Source organism: Priapulus caudatus, unplaced genomic scaffold (assembly GCF_000485595.1).
Source record: "Priapulus caudatus unplaced genomic scaffold, Priapulus_caudatus-5.0.1 Scaffold239, whole genome shotgun sequence".
Classification (NCBI taxonomy): Eukaryota; Metazoa; Priapulida; class Priapulimorpha; order Priapulimorphida; family Priapulidae; genus Priapulus; species Priapulus caudatus.
This window is the reverse complement of record NW_014577300.1, coordinates 221,225-247,862: the sequence shown is the minus strand read 5'-3', so window position 1 is coordinate 247,862 and position 26,638 is coordinate 221,225. Positions and strand designations below refer to the sequence as shown.

The window sequence follows — 26,638 nt, the reverse complement described above, 5'->3', positions numbered from 1 at the left end:
AATGTAAATAACAACAAGTTGCCGCGGAGCGACAGCGTCATCTAACGTCTACTGCGGTGACTCTGTGGTGGAGTGGTGGGATTCTAGTAACCCTTGTTAGTCCCAAATGTGTTCACATACACGCCACACAGTGGAATGCACAGGGATGGTATCAGGAACCTTCTCAAAGGAATGTTCGTTGGGGATCGTTATTGAAGTTGCACGAAGATGGCGCGTACGTTTAAGTGTCTTCAGATTAAAGATGGAAGCTCCATCAAACGTAGTGCACAACAACTATTTGCAGACAGAATAGGTAAGCACTCATCCATTACCTACGCAAGCCTACAGGCTGCAATAGACAGCTGCCACCTGTAACCAACTTAACGCAGGCAAAAACTACACAGTACAATAACACATGCACTGGCAGTAGCCACTGGCTAGTGCCATACGCTTACATGTTAACATACTGACAGTACAGAATGCCATAGAAATTATAACGATTGAAGCAGCATAAACTTTCTTTAACCAAATTTAGCTTTTTGAAATTTCACTGCTGACATTGTAGCCTCATACATCCAGGCATGTAAGATTCTACTAGCAAACCGGCAGTCAAATTCTTTCTAACAGACAGTCAACAAATCCATGTTTAACCCTCCTCTTGAGGGTCAAAAGGTTATCTGACACTTACTTCGCATGTCAGCAGAAAGTAGATTCATGGTCCTTTTCAATAATGCCATAAAAATGCTAGGTCACCGCTGAACAAAAAAGTTTTTCAATCGCTCCGTTCAGACCATGTCCTCAGAAAATGCTAAAATCTGCCCTGTGCCCATTGACCTTTGACCTGACTCCAATTTCGGCATAGCGATGGGCTTTTTCCTACCATGATGCTATACACCGACTATCACGAGCCTAGGTCGAGCCGTTTAGTATTTGGTGCCGCAATTCTGAATTTCCTCCCTATACCTTAAGTTTAAGGAGTGAATGTTCCCCCTTCTTTTACACCTCTTGACCTTTGACCTTTGACCCCAGCTTCGACATCCCAACTCGTTTTCGGATTACCCCCCCACGTCCGCGAATATCGTGACCGTACGTTCGAGCGGTAAGATTTGTGCCCAACTGTTGGACGGACGGACGCTCGGACGGACGACGGACGGTCATGCGAATTCTACAAGCTGCATCTGACTATGTCAGATGAGCTAAAAATAAGGTTATAAACGAAAAAAATCCTTTCAACCTACTTTTACTCTACATGCAATTTCTTTTCGTGATACGTAAATTCTATTTCTTCGCCTTATGTGAGGTCAGGAAAATTTTTCCTCATCACTCTAACAATGTGACCAGTGCCGTGTTAGCCCCCTTCACCAAAGTTTAGCTAGACTTATCAGCTATGCGATTCCCGTATACTTCTCTTTGCCTGTATGATCATATACGCAAATGGCTGCCTACATAATAGCAAAGAAAAGAGTTGTAAACAGCTGTAAATATAAACTACAGTGACTGTTGTTCATCACTAACAGCTTTCATTTATATATATAAAACGGTGATTATATGGAACTAAATGCCTAATGAATCGACCAAAAATTTCTCTCAGCCAATTTAAAGACCAGTTAAATCGACACAAATTACGAAACTCGCGCTATTATGTGAACGTGAACGGTTTCTTTCTTATTAAGGTATATTCTGTACTTCCTGGTGGCCGCTTGGCTCTTATCTTATATATATACCGTTTTAGGATCGGCCAAGCGACCACACAAGCTGGGCACAAAAACTCAACCGGTTTCGTCAAAATGGGTCATTGCGTTCATCACGAGAGGAAAGACAGGAAAGACAGAGCAAGCGAGTGTTGACACGGGGCAGAAAAACGAGGGCAGGTGCGAGACAGACAGACAAATAGACACATACAGACAGCACAGACACAGAGAGCGAGCGAGACACGCGCACACACACAGTGACCACGCACGCACCCACGCCACACACATCACTCACGCACGCACGCACGCACGCACGCACGCACGCACGCACGCACGCACGCACACACGCACACAACACACACACACACACACACACACACACCACACGGAGAGAGAGAGAGAGAGAGAGAGAGAGAGAATGAGAGACGATGAGAGAGAGAGAGAGAGAGATGAGAGAGAGAAATGAGAGAGACGAGAGAGAGAGAGAAGAGAGGATAGAGAGCAGGGAGAGAGGAGAGGAGAGAGAGAGAGAGAGAGAGAGGAGAGAGAGAGAGAGAGAAAGATCCACTCACACAAATGCGCACGCACGCACGCATAAAGGAGGTATGATGGAGAGGGATAGGGACAGGGACAGAGAGAGAGAGAGGAAGTTAGGGAGGGAGATGGAAAGAGAGAGGAGAGAGAGACCCGTATAACTAATAGCATTTTAACTGCAACAACAATCAAATGGAAAACAACGTGATGGATACAAGTCACATCGTATTATATTCGCTGTATACTCTGTAGCTAAAATACAATGTATCCGTTCCCTTCATGGCGCAGCAAGTTCCACAGCGTGTGCGCATGCAAAATCCTTCGATCTGCGTCGTGTGGAAAATATCACACGTGTTTGATATTTTCTTCCACGTGTGGAAGATTGAACAGCTACACACCATTGGTACACACGGCTACAGGCCATAAAGAATTTACCACCAGTGATTATTTACGCCTACAATGCAGGACTACATAAATATGTGCCGGTGACGCTCCGCAATATTTATTGTGCCTAGGTCGATGTCTATACGGTACTGTATCGAAACCAGGATTACGTTATAGCCTACTAGGATAATTTGTGAACTACATCGTTAATTATACAGCTGTACATAAAATTACCCGTGCTAATTATCTTTTAAACGTTGCAAACATATAGGCCCAGATACGAAAACGCACCGGTAATCATACTGAGAATACATTTGCAACTGCCAATGTGTTCAAGATCACGTCTCCATACTTGTTATCACAACGATGTGTTACTGAGACATCAAATCAGAGATGCCAACACATATTTGAAGCAATCTGTAGTTTCTGGCCATCAAATTAGTAGTTCGAGGGTCACGTAGTGACCCGAGTTTGCTAGGGGGGTCCGGCATGCCCCCGGAAATTTTTTTGATTCTGAGATGCAATTTCTTGCATTCTGAGTGTCAATAATGACAATAAATTGACAAAAAAAATTTTTTTTCGATCACAGTGAAATTTGTAGTTTGATACAAACTGGTCGTAGTGGTGCAAAAGGAATAGAAATTCGTATAAAATACGGATAAATCGTAGTGGTTGGCATCTCTGCATCATATGGGAATATTATGGTAGTGATCGACCATAAAAGACGGTCAGTTTTGCATATTCAAGAAACACGGCAACATAACGATGACAAACGGCTTTGAGTCTCTGGCTACCAAACCTTTGCTCACCAACGTGACAGCGCGACTCGTCCGCGTTTGAAGCCAGAACACGTGTCTACGCAGGGCAGGAGCATCCTATGCTATCAAGGGTTAATATTGACAAATTTGTCATTATTAACCCCTGATGCTATCATGCGAAACTTTCTGATGTAAATCCTTAGCGTTTCCGATACCGACATACCACGCACATACACATACTAGCACTCTATAGGAAAGACATGCAGCAGCGATTTACACCTACGACACACCAGACGTCGCCAACACTTAACCAGACTTAACCACAGAGAGACATCAAAAATATATAGACGCGCATAGCTTCTCTATCTGATAATCTTCAATACACACTCGATGGCTAAAGTAAAACATTCTAAACGTTACACTTGTTATTCTAGTCGTTGTAACGGTCTAACCACAATAACATACCATATATATAATGTTTGTACGTACAGCACCCACCTGAGTAGCTATCGTAAAAAAATACACACATGCATACATGACATCAAATTACTTCCAAATCATGATTAGGTGTCTTTTAAAAACTTTTGATTTTCAAATTGTCCCTTTACACATAAACATTGGGAACAGCATACACTCATTAGGCCTACCACGGGTAAAAATGGAAATTTAGCACCCCCTATCAGGACAGAACAGTATTAACTAACAATGCTACATATAATGAGTAGAACGCTGGTCGTGTTCTTTCAAAGTGAAAGAACGGGAAATATTATATGGATATACAGCAATTTCATTTTGTGGGGGAAATTTTCCAGTTGAAGTCGACAGGTTTTTTCCTACACATTCAACATTATCTACGCACCACGACAAGATAGTTGACCGATTCAACAAACCTGACAATGCCACAAAAGAAGAAATATGTGGTGACATCTGATCTTCTTCCATGTACACACGAGCAAGTGCTAGAAAACAACACCACTCATTTAACGACAACTACTATCATTGCCACTACCGTCACCACCACCACTACAACTACAACTAGTACTGCTGCTACTACTACGACTACTACTACTGTTAGTACAGTGCTATGCTCCTTTGTCTTGCTTTCTCATAATTCAACACACTAAGTCTTTAGACGCATGACATGATGTTTGACATGGCATTAACTTTAAACTGTCTTGAGTATGCTGTAGATATATGTGATCAAAATCAGATTCTTGCAAGTCAACTACCGATTTGAGCACACACGACGCTCTGGAAAGTATGTGGTGGCTGTATGTGCATGTGCGTGCGTGCGTACGTGCAGGAGTATCAATAGCCTATGTATGACATTTTAACACATTTTCTACAGAGAGCTGCCCAGCCATAAAACTATGTTTCCTTGTAAGAATTAACTGGAATGGACATTTTATAGAGCATGTGAATAACATAAAAATGGAATATATCTTACTTGAAAGTTGAAACATTTCTAACTTGGGTTTTTCATGCGAAACCAACTCCCAAATGAAAAGGCTTTTACATGAAATGCAGATCTATCTCTTCAAATGCCAAGAAATAATATCCCCTTCATGCAAGGATCAAAATACCACTGAACAGGCACACCTGCACAGACAAATGAGAGCTACTCTTCGCACATCAGTAGGAAGTCCATTTCCTAATCCTTTTAGCGAAACCATGAAAACTACAAAAAAGTTCATCATTCATTATGCAACAGCATGTCATACAAAAGTCAGCAATGAAATTTTCCACACCCTAACCTCTCACCCTTGAATTCTAATTTCGCACCAAGGATGGCTTGCTATGGCTACCATTTACCTTAAATGCAAAAAAACTGTACTCTACTGCACAGTATTTTTATAAACATGCAATGAGTGATGCGAACCAACAGTTCAAGGATTAATACCTACAAACCTATGAAATATAATACTGCAGAGAACAAAAATGTTTCCTGTAGTATTACAACAAATTATGGCCATAAATATTAGGTGTAGACATTTTACTACTTTTAACAGACAAAACAAAAACAAATTACCTGCGTAAATGTGGTCATGTCCAACAAAATATACTGCCTGAGTTAAACTCTCTTTAAATCGTTGTTCAAAAATAATCATGCTATTGCTCACAAACTGTAATATGATTAAAATGAGTCATGAATCAAATATGCAGTCTGTTCATTGAATAGTGAACTTTGCATTGTGCTTACAAAGTCATTGCAAGTTTCCATTTTAAGAGATTCATTCAGAGAGAAGAAGAATGTCTATGGCTCCTGGGCAGTATCACCACCTCTCCATCCTCGGAATTTGAAGAATGCGTCGACAGCGTAAGCAGCTGTTGCCACAAAGCCGAAGAACTGTGAAAGCAAACAGTTAGACTCATTACTAGTGTTATCAATCGGTTGTAATTTCGTAATCGATCATCGGTTGGACCCAAGTAACCGATGATCGGTTACAATCGGTTACTCGGGGTGTTGAATGCCTGCATGTATGTAACGCCGTGTGCATGTACGTGTGTGCATGTATGTGCTTGTTTAGCCCTGTTTACTGTTTGTTTTGCACTGTTTACTACTGTGTGTATAATACATGTATGTTAATAAAGTATAACTTGTATAGTAGCAATGATATCTCTGATGCTCATCACTTTTCCAAGTTTTCTTGTTCAAGTTTTACTTATTTATTTCGTTTTTGATGAAACCGATTATGGATTTTGATAACCAAGCGCTTGGTTTGAGCCACTGTTCAACCGATGATCGAGTATAATCGATGATCGTGACATCACTAAGCGCTTGGTTTGAGCCACTGTTCAACCGATGATCGAGTATAATCGATGATCGTGACATCACTACTCATTACCATGTACGAGAAAACAACATTTACTAAACATGAGATAGCAGAGTGCTGCTGTTATTTCATTAATTAATCTAGTATGAGGCAAAAAACCGAACTTCATGTATTTCCGAACAATAAATGTCTATTGAGAATCATATTGGTGCATGTCATCATATTGGTGCAAAAGTCATAACCAAGTATAAGGAGAGAGATTGCTTACACTAGCAGCTTTCATTCCTCCACAGTTTGCACAGTTACTTGATGAACTTGCAAGAACTATTGAGGAGATTAAGTACAATAACGTCCAGAGTGCACAGTAGAAAAACTCCTGCAAAAAATAAGGAGACAGTGAAATGATATATATAAGTATTTTATATAATTTTTGTATTTATATTTATATAATTATTATATATTTTATATAGGCAAGTTTATTATTTATATCATTGTGGTAGTACTAAAGCAGCATACAACCAAATGAACTAGAAAAGACAAGTGGTACCTACCAGCATGAGCCAGGGGATGGCACGTACAAAACTGATGAAGTGCGACAAATAGAGGAACAGCATTACGAGGGAAACCCAGAATGCTGTCATTGAAACAAACTCAAAGAAACCTGTGGCCGCGATGTTGAATCCTGCTGCTATACAGCAAATGAATCCAATTAGGCTGATTACCTGGCAATGAAGATGAAACAGATTAATAATTGTGCCTGATAAATTAAAAGTACCATGAGACATGTTACGATAAAATTTACATTAGCGTGTAATTAGCATGTTGGATATTTCGATAATATTTGGATGTAATTTAGATTGTACATGCACACATACACTCACAGTCACACTTATACATGCACATAGGTAAAATTTATATTGCTCCATATATTAACAAAATTTATGGTTCCTACAAATCAAACTAAGTTAAAAATGTTAAAACATACAGAAGCTAGAATGCCATAAATAACTAGAAAGGGCAGTTGTCACCAACTACATGTATCCCCCGTGTTCTCCCCAAGATGTGTAAGTATACGAAGTTTGGTCGCGCTAGGTCAATTAGGGGCGGAGTTATAGAGCGGAAGTGAAATATGATGAAGGTCAAGGTCAAGGTCAATGTCAAATAAAGGTTGCAGTGACCTGGTTTCGGTACGCGACACACCTTCTCCCCAAGATGTGCAAGTATACCAAGTTTGGTCGCGCTAGGTCAATTAGGGGCCGAGTTATAGAGCGGAAGGGAAATATGATCAAGGTCAAGGTAAAGGTCAAATAAAGGTTGTAGTGACCTGGTTTTGGTAGCGCTAGGTCAATTAGGGGCCGAGTTATAGAGCAGAAGGAAAATATAAAGGTTAAGGTCAAGGTCAAGGTCAAGGTCAAATAAAGGTCGTGCAGTGACGCTGGTTTTGGTAGCGCTGCTCACCTTCTCCCCAAGATGTGTAAGTATACCCAAGTTTGGTAGTGCTAGGTCAAATTAGGAGCCGAGTTAGAGAGCGAAAGGCGAAATATGATCAAGGTCAATGTAAAGGTCAAATAAAGGTCGCAGTGACCTGTTTTGCGTACGCTGCTCACCTTCTCCCCAAAGATGTGTAAGTATACCAAGTTTGGTAGCGCTAGGTCAATTAGGGGTCGAGTTATAGAGGCGTAAGAGAAATTCTCTGCGGCGGACCGAGTGGCGGCGGCTGGGGAGACATGAAACCATAGTATTCCCGCCGACTTCGTCGCGGGGGATACAATTAAGTTAGTGACTAGAGTACTGCAGAATATTATTTTAAAAGAGTGAAAGCAGCCCATTAATATTTTTTGTGTGGAATTTTTGGTCAATTATAACAGTATTTGAAGGAAGTCAAACACTCCCCACTAAATTCAGTCAGGAAGTCCGACAGTAAAAAATTGATAATTTTGCTCAGAACTCATGTTAATTTTGACCATTACACATGCACATGTACAGGCAGCCATACATTATCAGAAGATCATGAGTGCGACTCTCTCATTCATGTAATCCTGATATTAAAGCACACTATGCGATGACACACATCTTTTAACAATAAAAGGAATTGGTGATTATGGCCAGTAAAATGATTACAGTGGAGGTGTAGCCCACCCCGTGTCACTGGGTCTGACCAGCACATAACTTGTACACTAGACAGGTGCAAACTTACCACTTGTGCTATCTTTAGTAAACCAGGAACAGTTCGAATATAGGAAATATCCCAGCGAGGCCTGGCAGCTGGTGCGGTAGTTGCTGCACCACCAGCACTGGGGTATGTATCAATGCCTTTGTCAAACTCTGCCATGATGCCTAGCTCAGTCAAAAGAGCTGGTTGCAATTCACACGGCGACCTACAATACAGAAAAAAATATTTTCATCTCTTTTAGAGTAAACAGATAAAAATGCCACAGATATTTGACTGGAATTGACAACTTGATTCTCGCAGATCATTTCTGGATGCATTATGACAACTCTACGCGTGATGACTCGAGCCACCCCGTCGACACCTGATGGATGACCAGACATCAAAAATATTTCACCGCAGCTTTGATACCTGCATCATTCACGTGGTGGACCTAGTGCGGAAAATGGCCTACCGCTATATGGTATCAAGAGCTCATAATAAAGAAGAGTATGACACCGTTTTAACAGCGTTTTGCATAGTTTTCAACTTGTAAATATTCTATCAATATGTGAATAAATATATTCAAACTTTACCTTGTTTTCGTCTACATGATTCTCCCTTAATCATATGACACCACCAATTTACCTGAAAATCGTATGTGTTCTTCAAAAAAGTTATTTGAATACGACACGGTTTCACACAGTTTTCCCGAATGATCGCATGTATTCGGCGCATGTTGATAATGCGGCGGCAGCACCAGGTTGGAACTACGGGACGCTGGGGGCTGTTGGGGATATTAGGTAAGCACAGAAACAGCACTTGTTTCGCTTCCTTATCATCAGGAACACGATGGCAACACAGCTAAAATCAGCGGCTAGCTCGCCGTGAGCACACAGTTATTTCTAGCATACACGCATAACGCTACACGCTAAATACAATTCGATGCCTAATATCCCCAACAGCAGTGTTCGAAATTCACAGCTTCACGTCGGCCCGTCGGCCCGCCGCCGACACTTTCGATGCCGGGCCTACAGATTCTTGATAAAACAGGCCCGCTGATCCTACAGCTATTTGATCACCGAAAATTCGAAACACTAAGAAACTGTTACCTGTAGAAATCTTTTCTTGCATATTAACTTCCAGGGGTATTTATTTGAAAACTAATCCGTGATAAACTGTGACACACATGTAAACAATGCGTTCGCCCACTGCATATTCGCGCAGCCTGAGTGTAAATGAAAGAGCGATAGCCTGGAACCCTGTTCCAAGCTGCGCACCACAGTGTAGTAAACTAAAGGGCAAGTTGCCAGTCGAGTGCAGAATTAGCTGCGAGTAACATGAAATCGTTCTTCATTGGTGGGTGACCGTGGGTCTGGTCTGAGCAAGTGTCTCAGATTTCGACCAATCGACATGACTGTATGATCGACACATGGTTAGACTGGTGTACGTATGACGGCTCCACTCGCAATGTTATGAGACGCTACTACGTTGCTACCGATGTGTACCAGACTACCAGTCTGTCTCTCTGCTGTCAAAGTGGAGAGTCGTAGTTACCAAGGAGCTACATATATAACAACAATGTGGCGTTTCCTTAATTGTGAGCACCCGGCAAAGAAGCATAAACAGTCATCCGACGAGAGGAAGGAACAAGAGCCGCAGAGCGTCTGGGCTCATCTGAGGTCTGTTGCTACGGTTATAAACGTAAAATTTCAGTCGTGCGTAGTACCACATTTGTTAGGCGCAGATATGCAGACACGCAGTTGCGTACACATCATTGTTAGGACATGCCCACTATCGCAGATGGAGGGTGGGGGGAGGGGGCTCTAATAGCAAAAGCAGTTCACTCCTTTGTTAACAGTCAACAAATCCATGTTTAACCCTCCTCTTGAGGGTCAAAAGGTTATCCGACACTTACTCTTCGCATGTCAGCAGAAGAGACATTTCATGGTCCTTTCAATAAAGCCATAAAAATGCTAGGTCACCGCTGAAACAAAAAAGTTTTTCAATCGCTCCGTCAGACCATGTCCTCAGAAAATGTCTAAAATCTGCCCTGTGCCCATTGACCTTTGACCTGTGACCTCCAATTTCGGCACAGTGATGGCTTTTCCTACCATGATGCTATACACCGACTATCACGAGCCTAGGTCGAGCCGTTTAGATTTGTGCCACAATTCTGCATTTCCTCCCTATACCTTAAGTTAAGGAGTGAATGTTCCCCCTTCCTTTACACCTCTCTACAGACGATTTTGAAATGGACATTGATAATGACTAATAAACACAAGGAAGAACATGATATGCTGTTTTATTACTGTAATTTTCTCCAAAATTGGAGGGCCTGCAGTGTTTAGGAGCTATAGGCCCTGCAGACCTACAGCTTTTTTCTGCTCATTGGCAAACACTGCCCAATAGCCCCCAGCGTTCCGTCATAGACAATAAAACACTAATCCGATAATAAACTTGCGCCGAATACATGCGATAATTTGGAAAAACTGTGTGAAACCGTGTCGTATTCAAAGAACTTTTTTGAAGAACACATACGATTTTCGGGTAAATTGGTGGTGTCATATGATTACGGGAGAATCATAGACGAAAACAAGGTAAATTTTGAATATATTTATTCACATATTGATAGAATATTTACAAGTTGAAAACTATGCAAAACGCTGTTAAAACGGTGTCATACTCTTCTCTATTATGAGCTCTTGATGATATATATATGTATTGTTGTGCCATGTGCAATGCGCCAGGACACACTTAATGATGATTCAAGGCCATTATGGCCATATGGGAATCGCCAAGTGTGGTGAGCATGCACGATCTGCAGTCTGGTGGCCTGGGGTCAGGAATGTCAATACTTGTGACATTGAAAGCATGCAGTCATTGCCAGACTGCACAACTGAATTAACAGGCCAAGGTAATGAGACAATGTGTGTTGCCAGACAAACTGTGCCTATGAGTCAGTTCAGATAAACTTGAATACAAGGGACATATTTACAAGGCAGTGCTCAATTTTAAGGTTTTTGGGGTTGTCCGGAGGACAACCAAGAGAGTAGCATATGGTTGTCCCTCAAGAATTTTGGTTGTCCGGATATTATTTAAACATGTGCTGCATGCGCTCTGCTCACGTGATGCTCAGTGCTGTAAAGCAAAAGGCCTAATCATGTACATTTTGTACGTATTGCAGTGACAGCAGACATGGCCATTCGCATTGTTTCACTCATTATATGAAGAGAATAAAATATTGGTAATGTGGTAAATGATGCAGGGATCAATGACGTATAATAATAGTAATTAAAAGTTGCATGAAATTTATTTCATAACATTTACATTAACACTGTGTCAAGTCACAGATGAGTAAAAATTGAAAATTAACAAATTAAAAAAAAAATATTTCAAAATTAATTTAGAGGTTGGACACCGGACAACCATGGAAGCAATTTGTAGTTGCCCGAGAGAAAACGACTGTTAAAATTGAGCACTGCAAGGTAGTTGTGGATAGTTATTCGTGATGGCTGGAACTAGTCCACCAGAAATTGATAGTGTCTGTGGCTTAAAATATGTACTGTAGTTTTGCATTAAAATGTATGGCTTCTGTCATCGCACAACGTCACCATAATTTTCACAGTAGTTGCTAAGAGGGAGATCAGACAGGCTAAAGCAACCCTAGCTCAAGTTGATCCTCATCTAGCTCTAATGAAATGCAGAGCAAAACCAACAAGTTATATACAACTAAAGAAAAGCCTAACGTCGGCGCGAATGCCGACTCTCTGCACTACGCTGCGTACTCCTCATACATCTTACTATAAGCATAATTTGGCGAATGTTGTATGTATGTATGTTAATGAAAGGCTCTGTCAGTTTTGATCCAAATAGCGCCAAATTCACAGAAGAGATCGATGAATACACGGGACGGGTTCTAAACTTTACTCGGTTGAAAACGGTAAAAAGGGCTTAAAAAAGACAACAAAAATGGTAAAGATTTGCCTGAAAATAGGGGGCGCTATATCTTTGCCTTGCTAATATTTCGCCCTCTGTGAACGTTGTGCTGTAATATTTCGCCGTCTGGCAACGTTGTGCTACATGCACAGACATTTTTGTAAGCCCAATAATGTAAGTAGAAATAAGCATGTAATAATGAAGTTAAATGTCAATGTCAAGGTCAATCTCTTCTCTTATCTCTCTGGGTATTGAACAGTCGATACCACATGCATCACAGTCACTAAGCCCGCGCTTAGCGCGGGTTCCAGCTCAGCGAATGCTGACTCTCTGCACTATGCTGCGTACTCCTCATACATATATATAAATTATGTATGGGAGTACGCAGCGTTGTGCAGAGAGTCAGCATTCGCGCTGACGTTAGGCTTTTCTTTTGCTGTGAGGAGTTGTTTACCGCAGATAGGAGAGTTATTAGTGGTGCAATAAGATTTATTATACATTATTTTTATTTTTACTGACTTGTTGGAACTGCCAGTGCCAGTGGTTGTGTTGCATCGAGAGAATTATGTAATGTGTAATTTGCCAATTTGATTGTCAAAAATGGCGGGTGTAGTTGAGTAGTTGTAGTACTAGTAGCTGTGTAGCAGCCATACGCAATTCCGATAGTGGCTGGAAAGTAGCGTCGCCTGCACTACACAAACACAAGCGTTGGAGCCACAGGCACAGGCACTTGGAGCGTTTCAATAAAATATAATGCTAAATAAATACGAAATCTCATTACTTCATGTTTCTCTACTCTCCTTCACCTATTATTGCCGACAAGCCGTGCTGCAAATAACGCTGCTGCACGCTACTGCACACTTACACACGTGCACGGCTTGTCGGCAATAGGTGAAGGAGAGTAGAGAAACATGAAGTAAATAGATTTCGTATTTATTTAGCATTATATTTTATTGAAACGCTCCAAGTCCAAGTGCATGTGCCTGTGATTGGAGCGCCCTCGGCCTCGACTGCGAGACTGATGGTGTCGATCACGGTCTGCGTGCAGACATTCCAGTCCATGATGCGTGTGCGCGATGGACCCATCCTGTTGTACTTGACTTGGGGATCGCGACACTTCCAGAAAAAATCTTGTGTCAAGAGAAGGTCAAGTCCGTTCTCTTTACGCAGTGGCTGGAGGTACGCCAGCCGTCGGTCGTTCAAGCCCCTTTTTTGCGTTAGGGTTAGGGTTAGGGTTAGGATTAGGGTTAGGGTTAGGGTTAGGGTTAGGATTAGGGTTAGGGTTAGGTTTAGGGTTATGGTTAGGGTTAGGTTTAGGGTTAGGGTTAGGGTTAGGGTTCTTGCTCATCTAAACTCTCAAATCGTGAATTTATTTCCCAAGGCGTTATTTCGAAATCTGGCGCGACCGCCGCCATCTTTGTCTCGTTAAGTATGAAAGCGAATGGACTGGCGTACCCGTAGCCTCGAGACATTAAGATACGGCTGGCGTACCCGTAGCCACTGCCTTCTCTTTATGGCGTAGTTGAAGATTCGGCCAATTATGTGATAGTAACACTGCAGTTACGCAGTTTTTATCATGTTTTAATCACAATCTATTTACTCTTGTTTGATATCGGTGCAAAAGTTCTTAGCTTATGTTAATAATGTTCATTATATACCGATGAAAATAAATTTTACTTGAAGTTGAACTAGAACTTGAACCAACTTGAACTTGGAGCCGATCGGCGATTGGCGGCGGAAGAGTGTCAGTTGTTGACTACAGCCCATACGGCAATAAACAATAAGGTTGGAATGAGGATTCCAGTCATTAGTAGTTGCTATTTTCATAATTATATCAAAAGGTTATGTTTGTTAACACGTCGCCTAACAGAATACAGAACATTTGCCTTTTAAATGGTGAACAAACCTACTTTACCAACAGTCACTTTCCGTTTCAATGCGTTTGTGGGCGATTCGGACCGGACGACTCGATGCATAATGACGTCACCATCTCGGGAGAAAACGAATTACCCATAGTTCCCAATACCTAACACAGAAGCTGGGAGCAAAGTACTAGTACTAGTAGCCGTCTCCCCTGTGCAAAACAGTTTCATGTGCAAGTGCTGTACAGTGTACACAAAAGTTGTTGTGTGCTTACTTTGCTTAAATATATTGGGTTAATCTTTCTTATGCTGGCCTGAAATTTAAACACGTTCATGATTCGCTCCTTACGGTTTACCACACATTTGTTCCGCACCACATTCTTGGCTAATTTTCAGCCACTAAAGCGTGTAATGAATACCGGACGTTTGACGTCAAGCAATGAAATGAGCGATTTCATTGTAAAAAATAGTGCAACAGAACCACATCTTACGATGAGTTTCATGTACAAACCTTCTGATGCACGTATGCATCGTTTGTTTAATTTGCAAAGACTGAAATCCGAACCTCTGAATCTAACACTTACCAGAATATCAAGTAATATTGGTAAAGTAATTGAGAAAATGCAAAAGAAAAAAAAGAAGACGGCTGGAAAATCACAAGAAAATAATCAACTGAAAAGTGACTGTACTCCTGTTGAAGTTAAAGTGAAGCTAATGAAAAGCGACTTGACTGAAGTCGATGAAACTACATTAAATGTTGAGGCATGGCAAGATGAATATTTACTTGTGATTGAAGACACCAGGTTCATTGTATCGGTCAATCCACCTCAAGTGAAAAGCTTAAAATTACCAACTACAATATTTTCCGGATCTCTGTTATATCCGCGCATTCACCTGGAATTTTCAGATAAAGAAAATTCTGAGTGGTATTGGTTTACCCAAGATGGTGGAGATGGGGCAGAAAAATTTATTCAATCTCCCCATACTAGTGGTGCACCTTCTGGAAGATCCAGTAATGTTGTGGACCTTTGTCAAAGTCTTGGGTTACTAGAAGTAGGAGTAACATGGCAATTAGTTGCAGAAGGGTGGTGTATCACATCTGCTGTAGACCTGGTCAGTTGCACCCTAGCTCTTGTTTGCATTCCTGGAAACGGAGAAAAAAGAGGAAGGCCTGCTGTGGTAAGATTATATGCTATTAAGGCAGGGGGGGTTGCAATCTTGATTAAATCACTTGCTGTCACATTCCATAAATTACAGGATTTCTCCTACATAGGGGGCACTGCGGCGCACCGCCATTGTCAAATTTAACAACGCCGTTGTGAAAATGTTCCTGTATTTGCCTGCCGTTGTCAAAATAGTGTCAATCCAAAAATAAATTGGTCACCACGTGCTTCTGACTATATACATGGAAAATCGTAATGAAATTCACAGCGACGTTTTTTTTGCATGCCGGCACACTCGTGTGTCATTCCCGATTGCAGATTTTTCCTTGATTCCGGGAAAGTTTTGCTTTCGCTCCCTCATACCAGCGGTGCCCACCCCTACATATACAGCAATAAGCATGCCCACGCGCCCCCCCCCCCCGTACTTCAATCAATGCCGCCCCAGCCAGCATGTACCCAGCCACGATGTGCACAGCCACAGATATGGGTAACAGGGGTGTCGCGGGCTGCTTTTTTTCGGCGACCTTTGAAAATATAACGTCAGAATGTAGACGGTGGTGGGTTTGTTCACTTGTATGAAAAAAGTTACAACTAACAGAGTAAGATTTAAACTAAAAGGTGAAATTTTATTTTCGGGGTGCGTAAAATGCAGTCTAAGACATTCAAATTTGTAAAATTTTGCTAGGGGGAACCCCCAGACCCCCCTCTACCTCTCCCCCCACGTCTGCCTGCAGAATCAACATTCGTGCCTACTGCACACCTTTGAATCCATCATGCACGTTTTTTCCCCAAACTGGCCATTACCGCCATCGTCTAATTTTCCCTCAGAAGAAATCCTGAATTATATGCATCCAAGATGATAGTGTGATGATTACTTTGTCTGTGTAATTATGTTAAGCAAAATGGTTTCACTACTGTAGAAAGTAGCTATGCATCTACCTTCTACAGAACCATCCCACATGCCAACATTTGGCAGTTCTTTTTAGGAGAGATCTCACAATACAAACATGCATTGCAAGAGTGGTTACTCTGAGTTCTCCTAAACCAGTGGTTCCCAAACGGTCCAGTACTATGTGTGACGAGTAAAATCACGAGTAGTTTATGTTGCATTTCATTAGGGAATATAAAAATAAAAATTTGCTAAATCATAGACCATTCGTTTTAAAAAGATACCCTAAATTTTAATATTGGAAAATGAGCAAGTTGTTTTAATTTTAACTGTAATACTGCTGTAGAGGAAAGGCAACACAAATGTATTAATAACCCTTGCTTAAAAACTACTTGACAACATGTACGTGATATGGCATTGTTCGGTAGGCAAAAGCTGGAAAAATCACTGAAGGACCTGGACCTTGCCCATTTGAGCTTCGCCATCTTCATACTAAGGATATCTCGAGTCATGGTTGGTAAGTTCACAACACTAAGCAGCTATAATTGCACATGGTACAATATATTACATATATTCTATATCTTTATATTAGTTTCCAGGGCCGTAGATTGAGCAAATTCCTAGGGGGGGGCAAAATTTCATGACTCAACTGTGTAATGATTGAGCGACAGGCGCAGCTCTTGATCGACGTCCATAGTGTGGTAGGGGTGGGTCTGAGACAACGCTTTCACAGATAAGTGAAAAAAAAAAAATGTTTGGGTTATTTACAATTATTAGCTAAACATATTTTTTAATTTTGCTCCAAAATCTAAGGGGTGGGGCAGCTGCCCCCCCTTGCCTCCACCCACAGGCTACAGCACTGGTTTCAGCCTCACTATCAAAGGTCATGGTTATGCTAAGATTTTCATTCCAGTTTCAGAGTGGCCTCCTACAATATTCTCGCAGATCTTTATGCCGATTCTGATTTTTCAAGAGAACATCTCTTTCCTCACTGCCCTGCATCTGCTTTGCATATTGACTATAGAAAGCAACTGTTTGTGAGAGAAATTGTTGGTAAGTTTAAAGCCCATGTACTCCCTATTTTTTATCAGAAGCCAGTTATCAGATAATTTGATTGCCATGGTATTGCTAATATCATTAATATACGTATGAGAGCTTGGATAAGCCTATAAGAACATAAGCTTATACAGGTTTTTATGCCAATAGTGTATATTGTTTTAAAATATTTTTCTTGCAAGTTCCTTTTATTGATCATAATTATGATTCCATGTTATAAATGTTTTAATAGTTTTAAATTGAATTGTTTAAGTGCATTAATTGTATCCCCCCCCCCAACGAAGTCGGCGGGGATACTATGGTTTCATGTCTCCCCAGCCGCCGCCGCCGCCGCTCGGTCCACTGCAGAGAATTTCCCTTCCGCTCTATAACTCGACCCCTAATTGACCTAGCGTAACCAAACTTGGTATACTTACACATCTTGGGGAGAAGGTGTGCAGAGTACCAAAACCAGGTCACCACGACCTTTATTTTACTTTTACCTTGACCTTGATCATATTTCCCTTCCGCTCTCTAACTCGGCCCCTAATTGACCTAGCGCTACCAAACTTGGTATACGTACACATCTTGGGGCGAAGGTGAGCAGCGTACCAAAACCAGGTCACTGCGACCTTCATTTGACCTTTACCTTCATCATATTTCCCTTCCGCTCTATAACTCGGCCCCTAATTGTAAATTGACCTAGCGCGACCAAACTTCGTATACTTACACATCTTGGGGAGAACACGGGGGATACATGTAGTTGGCGACAACTGCCCTTTCTAGTTTTAAAATGCTCATGCTCACAGTAGCTATCCCTAAACCTTTTCTAGTGAGGTTAATTATTATGTATTTCAGGGTACAATGCTGATATCATATGTCTACAGGAAGTTGATAAGAAGATATATGAGCATGATCTTTCACCTCTGCTTGGACTCATGCATCTAGATAGCATCTACTGCAAGAAGGGAGCAGATGGCATGGAAGGCGAAGCTACTTTCTTCAGGCAGTCAAAGTTCAAGTAATATATATGTACTTCTGTCTACTTGTGATACAATTCGTCTTTCTAGTTGAATCAGTTTCTACGGTTTAACTGAGGTGCAAACATTTGATTTGAGAAATACAGAAGAAAATACTCTAGAAAAACAGGGCGTCAAGTTCCTATTTTTTCCTATTTTCTGGACAATTCCTATTTTCTCCTATTTTCTGGACAAATTCCTATTTTTCCCTATTTTTGAGGGCTTTTCATTTTTCTGAATCCAGACTTGTATGTATCCTTCTCAGAATGCAGGAATTTACATTTCAGGTGACCCAATTTTCAAAAATTTCCTGGGGGAGGACCCCCAGACCCCCACCCTTTACTTTAAATTAACGTAATACATGTAATATACTCTTTACTAGCACGATTGTATTTCAGCTTAAGTTGTTTCTCAGTTGGTTGGTGATTTATTTGTATTCCAGAGGGAGGGGGCGGGGTCCAGGGCGGTCCAGGACCCCCCTTTTATATTTTTACCCAAAAAGGGGAAAACACAAATAGATAATTTTCTTGATTTAAATTTGGAATTCATCTTGCATTTAGACATCAAAATTACTGCCTCAGATGCTCTGCAGAATGGCACAATTTTAAAAATTTTTCTGTGGCGGAGGTACCCCTAATCCCCCCCCCCAAGTGGAACGTGCCTAGAACATCGGCGACATAGCATGCTTTGCGATCTTTTTATTAAAGTGCCCTTTATTTTTACTGCACCCCCGCCTTTTTCAAAAAGTCCGGATCCGCCATGGTATACATGTATCGTCATTATATTTTGGCAGTAGTTCTACATGTATGGGTGCTTATGCCATGTATAAACTTGTTATCAATTTTAACATGATTTATTAAACCTTCAAATATTGTTCAGATGTGTGTACTCCAAATATGTATATTAAGGATACTCTCCGTTGCTGCACGCGGTATTCCTCTTAGTGAACGATTACGTTTATTGCTGCGAATGAATCTCGAATCAATCATCTTTGTTTTATTTATTGAGGAGATATATCTCTATGCTCAAGCCAAAATTTTATGAATTTCAAAAAAGCAACCTAATTATGTTACACGCACAATTTTGAATTTTTATGGTAAAAATGGTATTTTGGATATTTTTAACTACCAGAAAGAGTGAGAATACAAATTTTTGCCACATGTTAAGCACAATATCGACCAAGAATGTTGCCGTTAGGATTTTTTCTTTAATTTCGATATTTTGACCCGCATGAAAACTTGAAAAAACTGCTAAATTAAGTTGTGTGTTAAATAGAAATTTTTATGCGAATTAATAAGAGGCATAACTAATAAAGTACGGCATCTTAATAACAATCCCTGACGCACTTCTTGTACCCATATGTTACCAATTCGACGAGCTGCTAACTTAATTATCCGAGTTGTTAATCACATGAGAAATACCATTTATACAATCGGCTTACTATTGTTCAGAGAATCGAAACGGAGAAATAAGACCGTTTTTCTATTTTTTCACAATGAGTGACGCCGCCTGTGGCCAAAATTGGGTGACGTATGTGATAGTATCTTTGTTAGTACTTCTGCGACATATCCAATGATTAACTGACCACACTAATGATTAGGTAAAAAATGTTCCATGCACCTTGAGAATTCTGAGAATATATGAGGTGACCCACGCAAATTCAATGAAATTGGCGGCGACCCTGACGTCCTTTTTAACAAAGCGCGCCTTATGTTAAGGTTGCGTTGCGAGCTCTGTCCCGGCGTGTGAGAACTTTATTTTAGGCTTTGGTGAATACTTTATTGGATCAGGGTAGTAGTACAGCTGCTTAGCATTGGTGAGTTGATCAGGAGTAGTAATAGGCGGATTCCCTATTATCTACTCCTGAGTTGGATGGATACTGGCTTCGTTGAATATCGGTGAATGCTGGTTGATCATGTGTCTGAGTCATTAATGACGTAGCCGCTGCTTACTACACATGTACGCGGGCAAGCAAAAACGCTCTGACGGTTCACATGTACCGTTATATGGAGAAATGAACATGTACACAGGTGGCACATAGTGTTAGCCATCGAATAAAGTTGAAAACGAAAAATCGATGAAATTTCATGCACAACGTGGAGAGTATCCTTAATAAAACCATTTGTGGTGGATCGGGATTGCTGTAGGGGTGTTGGGAAGGCCATCTAACGCAACAAATGTTCCTATTTAACATATATTTTCTCACCAAAAATTCCTATTTTCCTCCTATTTTTTCACATCTAAAATTCCTATTTTCCTATTTTTTGAGCGTCACTTGTCATTTGACGCCCTGGAAAAATGATAGCGTGTATGTAAAAAACGTACAAAGTTGCCCTTGCTCTTGAACAGGGCATGGCTGTTTCAAAGTTGTGAATGTACGTAATGTACCTACATTTTTCTACAGACTGATTGACCAAGGATGTATTGTGATGTCAGAGCAAATTGTTCAGTCTCAGCACCATCTCATTTTAGATGCATTGTCCCTAAATACAGAGCTAAGAGATAAATTTCGTCAATTACCAACAGTTTTGCAGGTATTGAAAGATCTATAATATATATATTTTTACAGCTAACTATGGTTTATTAAAAAATCCACGTGACAATTGATTTCTGTAATTTACATGTTTATTTTGGGAGTAATGCAACCACTGATGTACACCATTCAGTGGGTTGACAGTGAATTGGTATCACATTGCCAGTGCCGTATAAGAAGATTACATGTATGGGAAACTCTCCTAAGGCTAGCATGTGTGAATACTGGAATTTTCCCTAGGATACTATTTGTTACTATGGTATTAATAACCTAATCTAACCCCACTTATCTCCACTATTTACATTAAGGTATTTGACTCCCACATCTTTGATTCACACGACCATTGTGTGATGTGGAAACCATGGCATTTACTCATTAAAATTACAACTTTATTTATGTTGCTCAATATTTATAATTATTTTTATAATATTTCAGTATGTTGTGCTAGAGTCTAGAGAGACTGAAGGCCTCGGAGTAGTGGTTGGTAACACACATCTTTACTTCCATCCAAATGCCGGACTTATTCGTCAAATCCAAATGCTGGTGGCATTGCATCATCTAGAGAGTGTGGTGAAATTGCAAGAAGCACAGGTAGAAATATGTATCACCACCTATTCTTGTATGTCTAACCGTTTTAGGAAATGTTTGGTTCTTAGGCTTTGCTTGCTAATTAATGACTCTAAAAGATTACGCAGTGCCGTTTAATGGTTGTGGTATCTTTTAAAGAAGGCAATACTCTTTATAAAATTTAATTTAATTGCATTGACAATGTGAAATCCTGTATTATTATGTATTCAGTCAGGTTATAATTTAGTGTCAGGGTTATTCCTAGGTAATTAACACAGACCTGGAAGCAGAGGTGTTAGTAGAGGATTATGGGTGAAGGGCAGCTCACTTGTGTTAATTACCGAGTGCCAAAGAACAAGCCCTTTAAAATATATTGCATTATTGTAACCTATTTGCAAAATGACATATCTGTGCCTCCTTAACTCGTGCATCTTGTGTTTGTGTGTTCACTCTAGTGCAATGAGGTTGCGCTGTTGTTATGTGGTGATTTCAACAGCAATCCAAGTTCTGCTGTCTGTAACCTTATTTTGAATGGCAGCATACCCCCGGATTATCAAGAGCATTCACCAAGTATGTGGCATCGTGCACAGGATGTATTAAATTATATAAGTGTGATAAAATTGGGATAACATCTGATATACTCCGATAATATGAATGAGTTATTTCTACAAATTTCACTCACTGTAAAGAAAATTCTTGTGGGAGTACCTAGCTACATTTTCCTAGTACAGACAGGTCAGCAGGGCATTATGGAAAAAAGTTATACTATGCACTCATTTGGTCTCTGAGATTCAATATTCACACAAAAAGAATAATATCTACATAATTGTCCTTCTTACAGGTGAAAATGAACAAAGAGTGGATGGAATTGATTTTAAGCAACCGTTTAAGCTAGCCAGTGCGTGTGGGTTTCCGGAATACACAAATCATGTTGGTGGGTTTTCTGAAACCTTGGACTACATCTTTATTGATAAAGACAAACTGGTAGTGGACAGGGTAGGTTTTGGTGAACATTCTGTTGCTTCTTTTCAGTTCTGGATCACACAATTGACAATGTATCATATCATGGCCTGCTTAGCGAGATACGTATTGTATCGTGACCCTAGTCAGTGTATCGTTACACCTCTAACAAATAATTTATTAGAATTAACTTGTTTTATTAGTAACTTATGGGAGATTGACTTAAGTGCATTAGTATCAAATTCACATGTTCAGTAAAATTGCTGCCAAATTGCACAAGACCTAGTGACATGTTCATTATGCCTGATGAAGCCCTAGATTACATGTATTGAGAGACAATAGCCACTCTCTAAGTCTCGTGTTGGTTGGTTTTATGGTGATTCTTATATCAGGTCTTCTACAAATGCTAATGTAATCTACATAAAACAAACATTTATATACTTATCAGGGGTAGAAATTAACTTTTGAACAAGGGAGTCCAACGGACTCCCTGCCCTCAAAAAGAGGGAGTCCGCAGTCTGAAGTTCAAAACTAAAGCATAACATTAACAACAATAATGCATACATGTGCTTATTTTGAAAATTATTGCCATGCACGTCTGCCAAATTTTCTTTGGACATTTGCTGAAAAATACGGTAATTCCGCGAGGCCGTGCTCTGGAACGAACTACTACTAATTTAACAGAATTTTCAGGGAGTCACACGGACTCCTGCATATGTCAAATCAGGGAGTCCGACAGTAAATCAGGAAGAATTTGACTCCGGACTCGTGTTAATTTTGCACCCTGCTTATTTTATAGTTATTATATTATATTATATTATATATACATACATATATATATATATGTAAAGTTTTCCTGCCTTATAATATTTTTGCAGGTTATTCCAATGCCTAGTCATGAGGAAGTGATTCTACACAAAGGGCTGCCTAGTGTTGTATTTCCCAGTGATCACATTGCACTAGTCTGCGATTTAACATGGAAGGAGTTCTCTAAACAGTGATCACTCAACAAATCTGTGATGTTTAGGTAAAATTACTTGTGAATGAGACCAGCCAACATGCATAGTAATATAAGATGCCAGCAAATGTTAATGGTTTATCGCCGCTAAATTATCTTGATTTTTACAACATTTTACAACATAGATTTGTTATAAAAAAGCTATGACAATGTTATATAAAACAGGGTCTGTGGCTAGCAGCATGTAATACAGATTGTTACTAATCTTACGCAGGCTGATATGCAGATTGTTGTAGTCAGATCAACTAGTATCACGGCAAGAGCATATATCCATCAACAATAACAGCAGAAAGTTGAACAGCGACCCCACAGTATTCATGTTCGGCACAAGAAAGTTGTGCGTGTATGTGCGTGTGTGGTGGTGGGGGGGGGGGGTATCTGAAATGCCAGTGTCGGACCAGAAATGGAAGTCAAGAGTCAAAGTTCAAGGTTAAATAGGAAAAGGGAAATGTCTTATTCACCCATCATCTTAAGTTGGACCATCATCTGTGGTTCTGCTCTTCGTGGTTCTTACTGCCTAGCGTTGATCTAAGCTCATTGCACAGGTTAAAAAAATTGCAACTTTTAAAACATAAATGCAGCTTGACGTAAACTTTTCACATTTAGGATATGGTCGTGGTGGGCAGCACTTTTCATGTTAAATATTATGCCAAATGTGAAAAGCCAGCAGCTGAAAGCTAACGTTGTAGATATTTTCATGAACGTGGGTTGACAGACCAAATAAAAAGCTTTTTACAACACTGACCTATCGTTTTCATGACTTTATTTTCAGGCCTGTGATATTTACTTCTCCAAACCCCAGACTGTATTACAATAATCAAGAATTATAGTCAAAGTACTGCAAAACCTGTTTAAACAGGTAAAGAGACAATTGCTCACACATTTCCATTTCAGGAGTGTTATCCAGTAAGTAGTGACAGACAATGCTTCTATACATGGACAACAATCTCACCAATACATGGCAGATAGTTCAACCATAATCACCAAAACTTAGTCCACTGATAACAAGGCCTCAAAATACAATGGTTAACTTGCCTAGAAGTCACAGCAAAGTGTACGTGTGCAGGAATATCATGCTACGACCATATTTGATAACTTGCAAAACTTCTAGGCATTATCGACAATATTCCGACACGATTATGATAATGGATTGCAATTTCCCTCCACTTCACCACTCTATAGGTTTATTAATATTAGTGTAAACAAGCATCTCTGTGACAACCGTGATGCAACTTTAAAAAAATATGATTTCATAATGGCTGACCCTAACCCTAACCCTAATCATATCAGATAGTTACCAGGGTACGTTCCGGCAGTACCCTGGGGGACATAGACCCTATGAGCAATCCTAACACAGGTATGCAGAATTTTCACTGGTTGTATGTCACTGAACTGGCCCAGTTTATCTGTGTAATTAGGCAATTTATGACAGATGTAATTGACCCTAATCAGTACACCCACATATGGGGCATTCCCCCATCCGTTCATGAATCACGTGCCTTCTGAAATTCATGGGGAGAACTCTAGTATATATAGCACATATGGTTGTTGCTAGTGAGTGCAGAGTTGGGCTTACATACTGTTCTAACAAGGTGGTTATTATAAATTACATAGGAAAATGTGAATATATCCTTTTATGACATACTAATGCTAAACAGTGAAAGTATACACACTTCTTACATACATAATGCTACAATGTAACTTTTTATCTCTGCGCCATTAATCTTAAGCCCTGCTCAGGTCGCCCTACGATTTGACCATCGGCGACTACTTTATCGCCGATTAGCAGCGTAGCACCACTCACGTCGACTTGAAGTGACTTCACGCTGTACATCGCCGATCAGATCGTAGCGTTCTGCAGGAAACGTAGACGGGTTCGCGGCCCCAGTATTTGTACTAGCACAAGCAGTTCTTTAGCACAAACAGAGCAAGCTTGACACCGGGACCAGTCTACATAAAACGAGTCACATGACCAACAAAATGGTGCTTACCAGTAAACATCAGGTAACTTCGTAAATCTATCCTCAATTTTCTGAAAATCGTTAAAATGTGCAGAACAAAAATTAAAAAAATTGCCTGTTGTATACGAAAAAACTTAATATAAATATTTGAGAAAGGGTTTGTGCAATCCCTCCTTGTAAACTGCTGTGTAGGCTGCCATTTTGTTTCGACTTTTGATAATCATGTGACTCGACACGTAGCGGTGATTGGCTGCCACTCACGATTTGTCGCCGACTGCCACATAGAAATAGAACCTTTTCTATTCCTGCGATCGCTGTCGGCGATTGTATTTTCGATCGTAAGAGAACTCATGTCGAGATTACGAGTCATGCGATCTGGCCGGTTTTTGATGTACGATCTTCCAATTTTGTCGGCGACTAGGTCGTAAGGGCGACCTGAGTTAGCCTTTAGGCATTGAATTCAAATCCAAGTTGCTCAGACGGGAACGTCACCATTCAATTCGTCATTTGATTCAACCTCAACACAGTTCTCTAGGGCAGTAAGCCTGTTATTCATTGTCACTATCAGACTCTGTATTTTCCACAACTGGCTGTTGAGATATCTGGCCGTGGGAATATCCAGGAGGTTCTCTGCATTAGTGTTTGTTTTCTGTTCAAAAGATCCAAGATGGTAACTTGAAATCATTGGGACACTAAACATAAAAAGGTCACGAACCTCATCCAACTTCTTTGGCGTCGTTTTGTATACTCGGCCAATAGTTGTTTTGCAGTTATTGCACTGTAGCAGGGTATAAGTACTGCCAAAATCAACATCCTCATCCGAAGTCCGTACCATCTGTGTTTCAGTTACATTTTGAGTTGTGGCATGAAGAACCACTCCACTGAGGCTCTTATTGGCAAATGCCCATGATGTAGAGTCTCCAATAATCACATTGCACTTTGCACACTGAAAAACAATATGTGCATCTCCAACTGAAGGAGTAGGTTCTTCCATCTTTGGTTATATGAAAACAATGATTGGCTTCTTATCCTTTCTGGTCGCAGTCAAGAAATTTAGCATGGTTTTGTTAACCTCCTTGCATGCACTCGGTAAGCAGAGGTTGAATCCCCTTATTCGACTGCAAGAAACACGAAAAGCACATATTTCAAGCTGACAAGTCAATTTTAAAGATGATGACAATGCTTATCGCTGTAAGTGTAACTAAATGTTATAGTGCACCACCAGTTAAAGGACAATTGAAGTCAAATTTCACAACTTCTGTAACGTTTTTATACATAGAAATACATTCAATAACGTATTCAATTTCAAATCTGGCGCTCAATTAGTAATAAACACAATAGAAATAACTGAATAGTAATCCAGATGAGACGGGATACTAGAGAAGCGTTGCCGAAAGAAGGTGTTGACCCGAAGTGCTGAGCG

The 26,638-nt window shown here is 40.4% G+C and overlaps 3 protein-coding genes across 4 annotated transcripts in view; 1 reads left to right on the top strand and 2 right to left on the bottom strand.

Annotated features, from left to right (window-relative positions):
- Positions 1–2,409: 2,409 nt before the first annotated feature.
- Positions 2,410–14,184, bottom strand: LOC106807878 (CKLF-like MARVEL transmembrane domain-containing protein 4). The gene is made up of 5 exons (XM_014810370.1): positions 14,124–14,184; positions 8,318–8,498; positions 6,672–6,842; positions 6,389–6,496; positions 2,410–5,693 (listed from the first exon to the last, which is right to left on the bottom strand). Exons 2-5 carry the CDS (start codon positions 8,450–8,452, stop codon positions 5,601–5,603), a joined length of 507 nt encoding a protein of 168 aa, XP_014665856.1. The 5' UTR covers positions 8,453–8,498; positions 14,124–14,184; the 3' UTR covers positions 2,410–5,600.
- A 107-nt stretch (positions 14,185–14,291) lies between these two features.
- On the top strand, positions 14,292–23,998 carry LOC106807876 (2',5'-phosphodiesterase 12-like). Of its 2 annotated transcripts, XM_014810368.1 has the most exons (9): positions 14,292–15,249; positions 16,551–16,639; positions 17,036–17,175; positions 18,016–18,178; positions 20,581–20,710; positions 21,145–21,300; positions 21,732–21,846; positions 22,118–22,272; positions 23,115–23,998. In XM_014810368.1, exons 1-9 carry the CDS (start codon positions 14,404–14,406, stop codon positions 23,235–23,237), a joined length of 1,917 nt encoding a protein of 638 aa, XP_014665854.1. In that variant the 5' UTR covers positions 14,292–14,403; the 3' UTR covers positions 23,238–23,998. The 2 variants fall into 2 exon arrangements, 1 of the variants encoding a protein (XP_014665854.1); XR_001393718.1 differs by lacking the exon at positions 21,732–21,846.
- A 1,593-nt stretch (positions 23,999–25,591) lies between these two features.
- LOC106807877 (protein Mis18-alpha-like) overlaps positions 25,592–26,638 on the bottom strand; it is an 11,814-nt gene continuing 10,767 nt past the window's right edge. The window contains exon 2 of the mRNA XM_014810369.1: positions 25,592–26,333. Coding sequence (XP_014665855.1) covers positions 25,691–26,209 — 519 coding nt within the window. The 5' untranslated portion in view covers positions 26,210–26,333 and the 3' untranslated portion in view covers positions 25,592–25,690. The remainder of the gene's footprint in view (positions 26,334–26,638) is intronic.

Bases quoted from the DNA above. Each gene is read 5' to 3' on its own strand.
- LOC106807878 (XM_014810370.1), bottom strand. From the start codon at position 8,452: ATGGCAGAGTTTGACAAAGGCATTGATACATACCCCAGTGCTGGTGGT. The intron at 6,497-6,671 runs GTAGGTACCACT...TATTTTTTGCAG, and splicing joins CCATCCCCTGGCTCATGCTG to GAGTTTTTCTACTGTGCACT. The intron at 5,694-6,388 runs GTAAGCAATCTC...TTGCTTTCACAG, and splicing joins GAGGAATGAAAGCTGCTAGT to TTCTTCGGCTTTGTGGCAAC.
- LOC106807876 (XM_014810368.1), top strand. From the start codon at position 14,404: ATGATTCGCTCCTTACGGTTTACCACACATTTGTTCCGCACCACATTC. The intron at 21,847-22,117 runs GTATGTGGCATC...TCCTTCTTACAG, and splicing joins TTATCAAGAGCATTCACCAA to GTGAAAATGAACAAAGAGTG. The intron at 22,273-23,114 runs GTAGGTTTTGGT...ATATTTTTGCAG, and splicing joins ACAAACTGGTAGTGGACAGG to GTTATTCCAATGCCTAGTCA.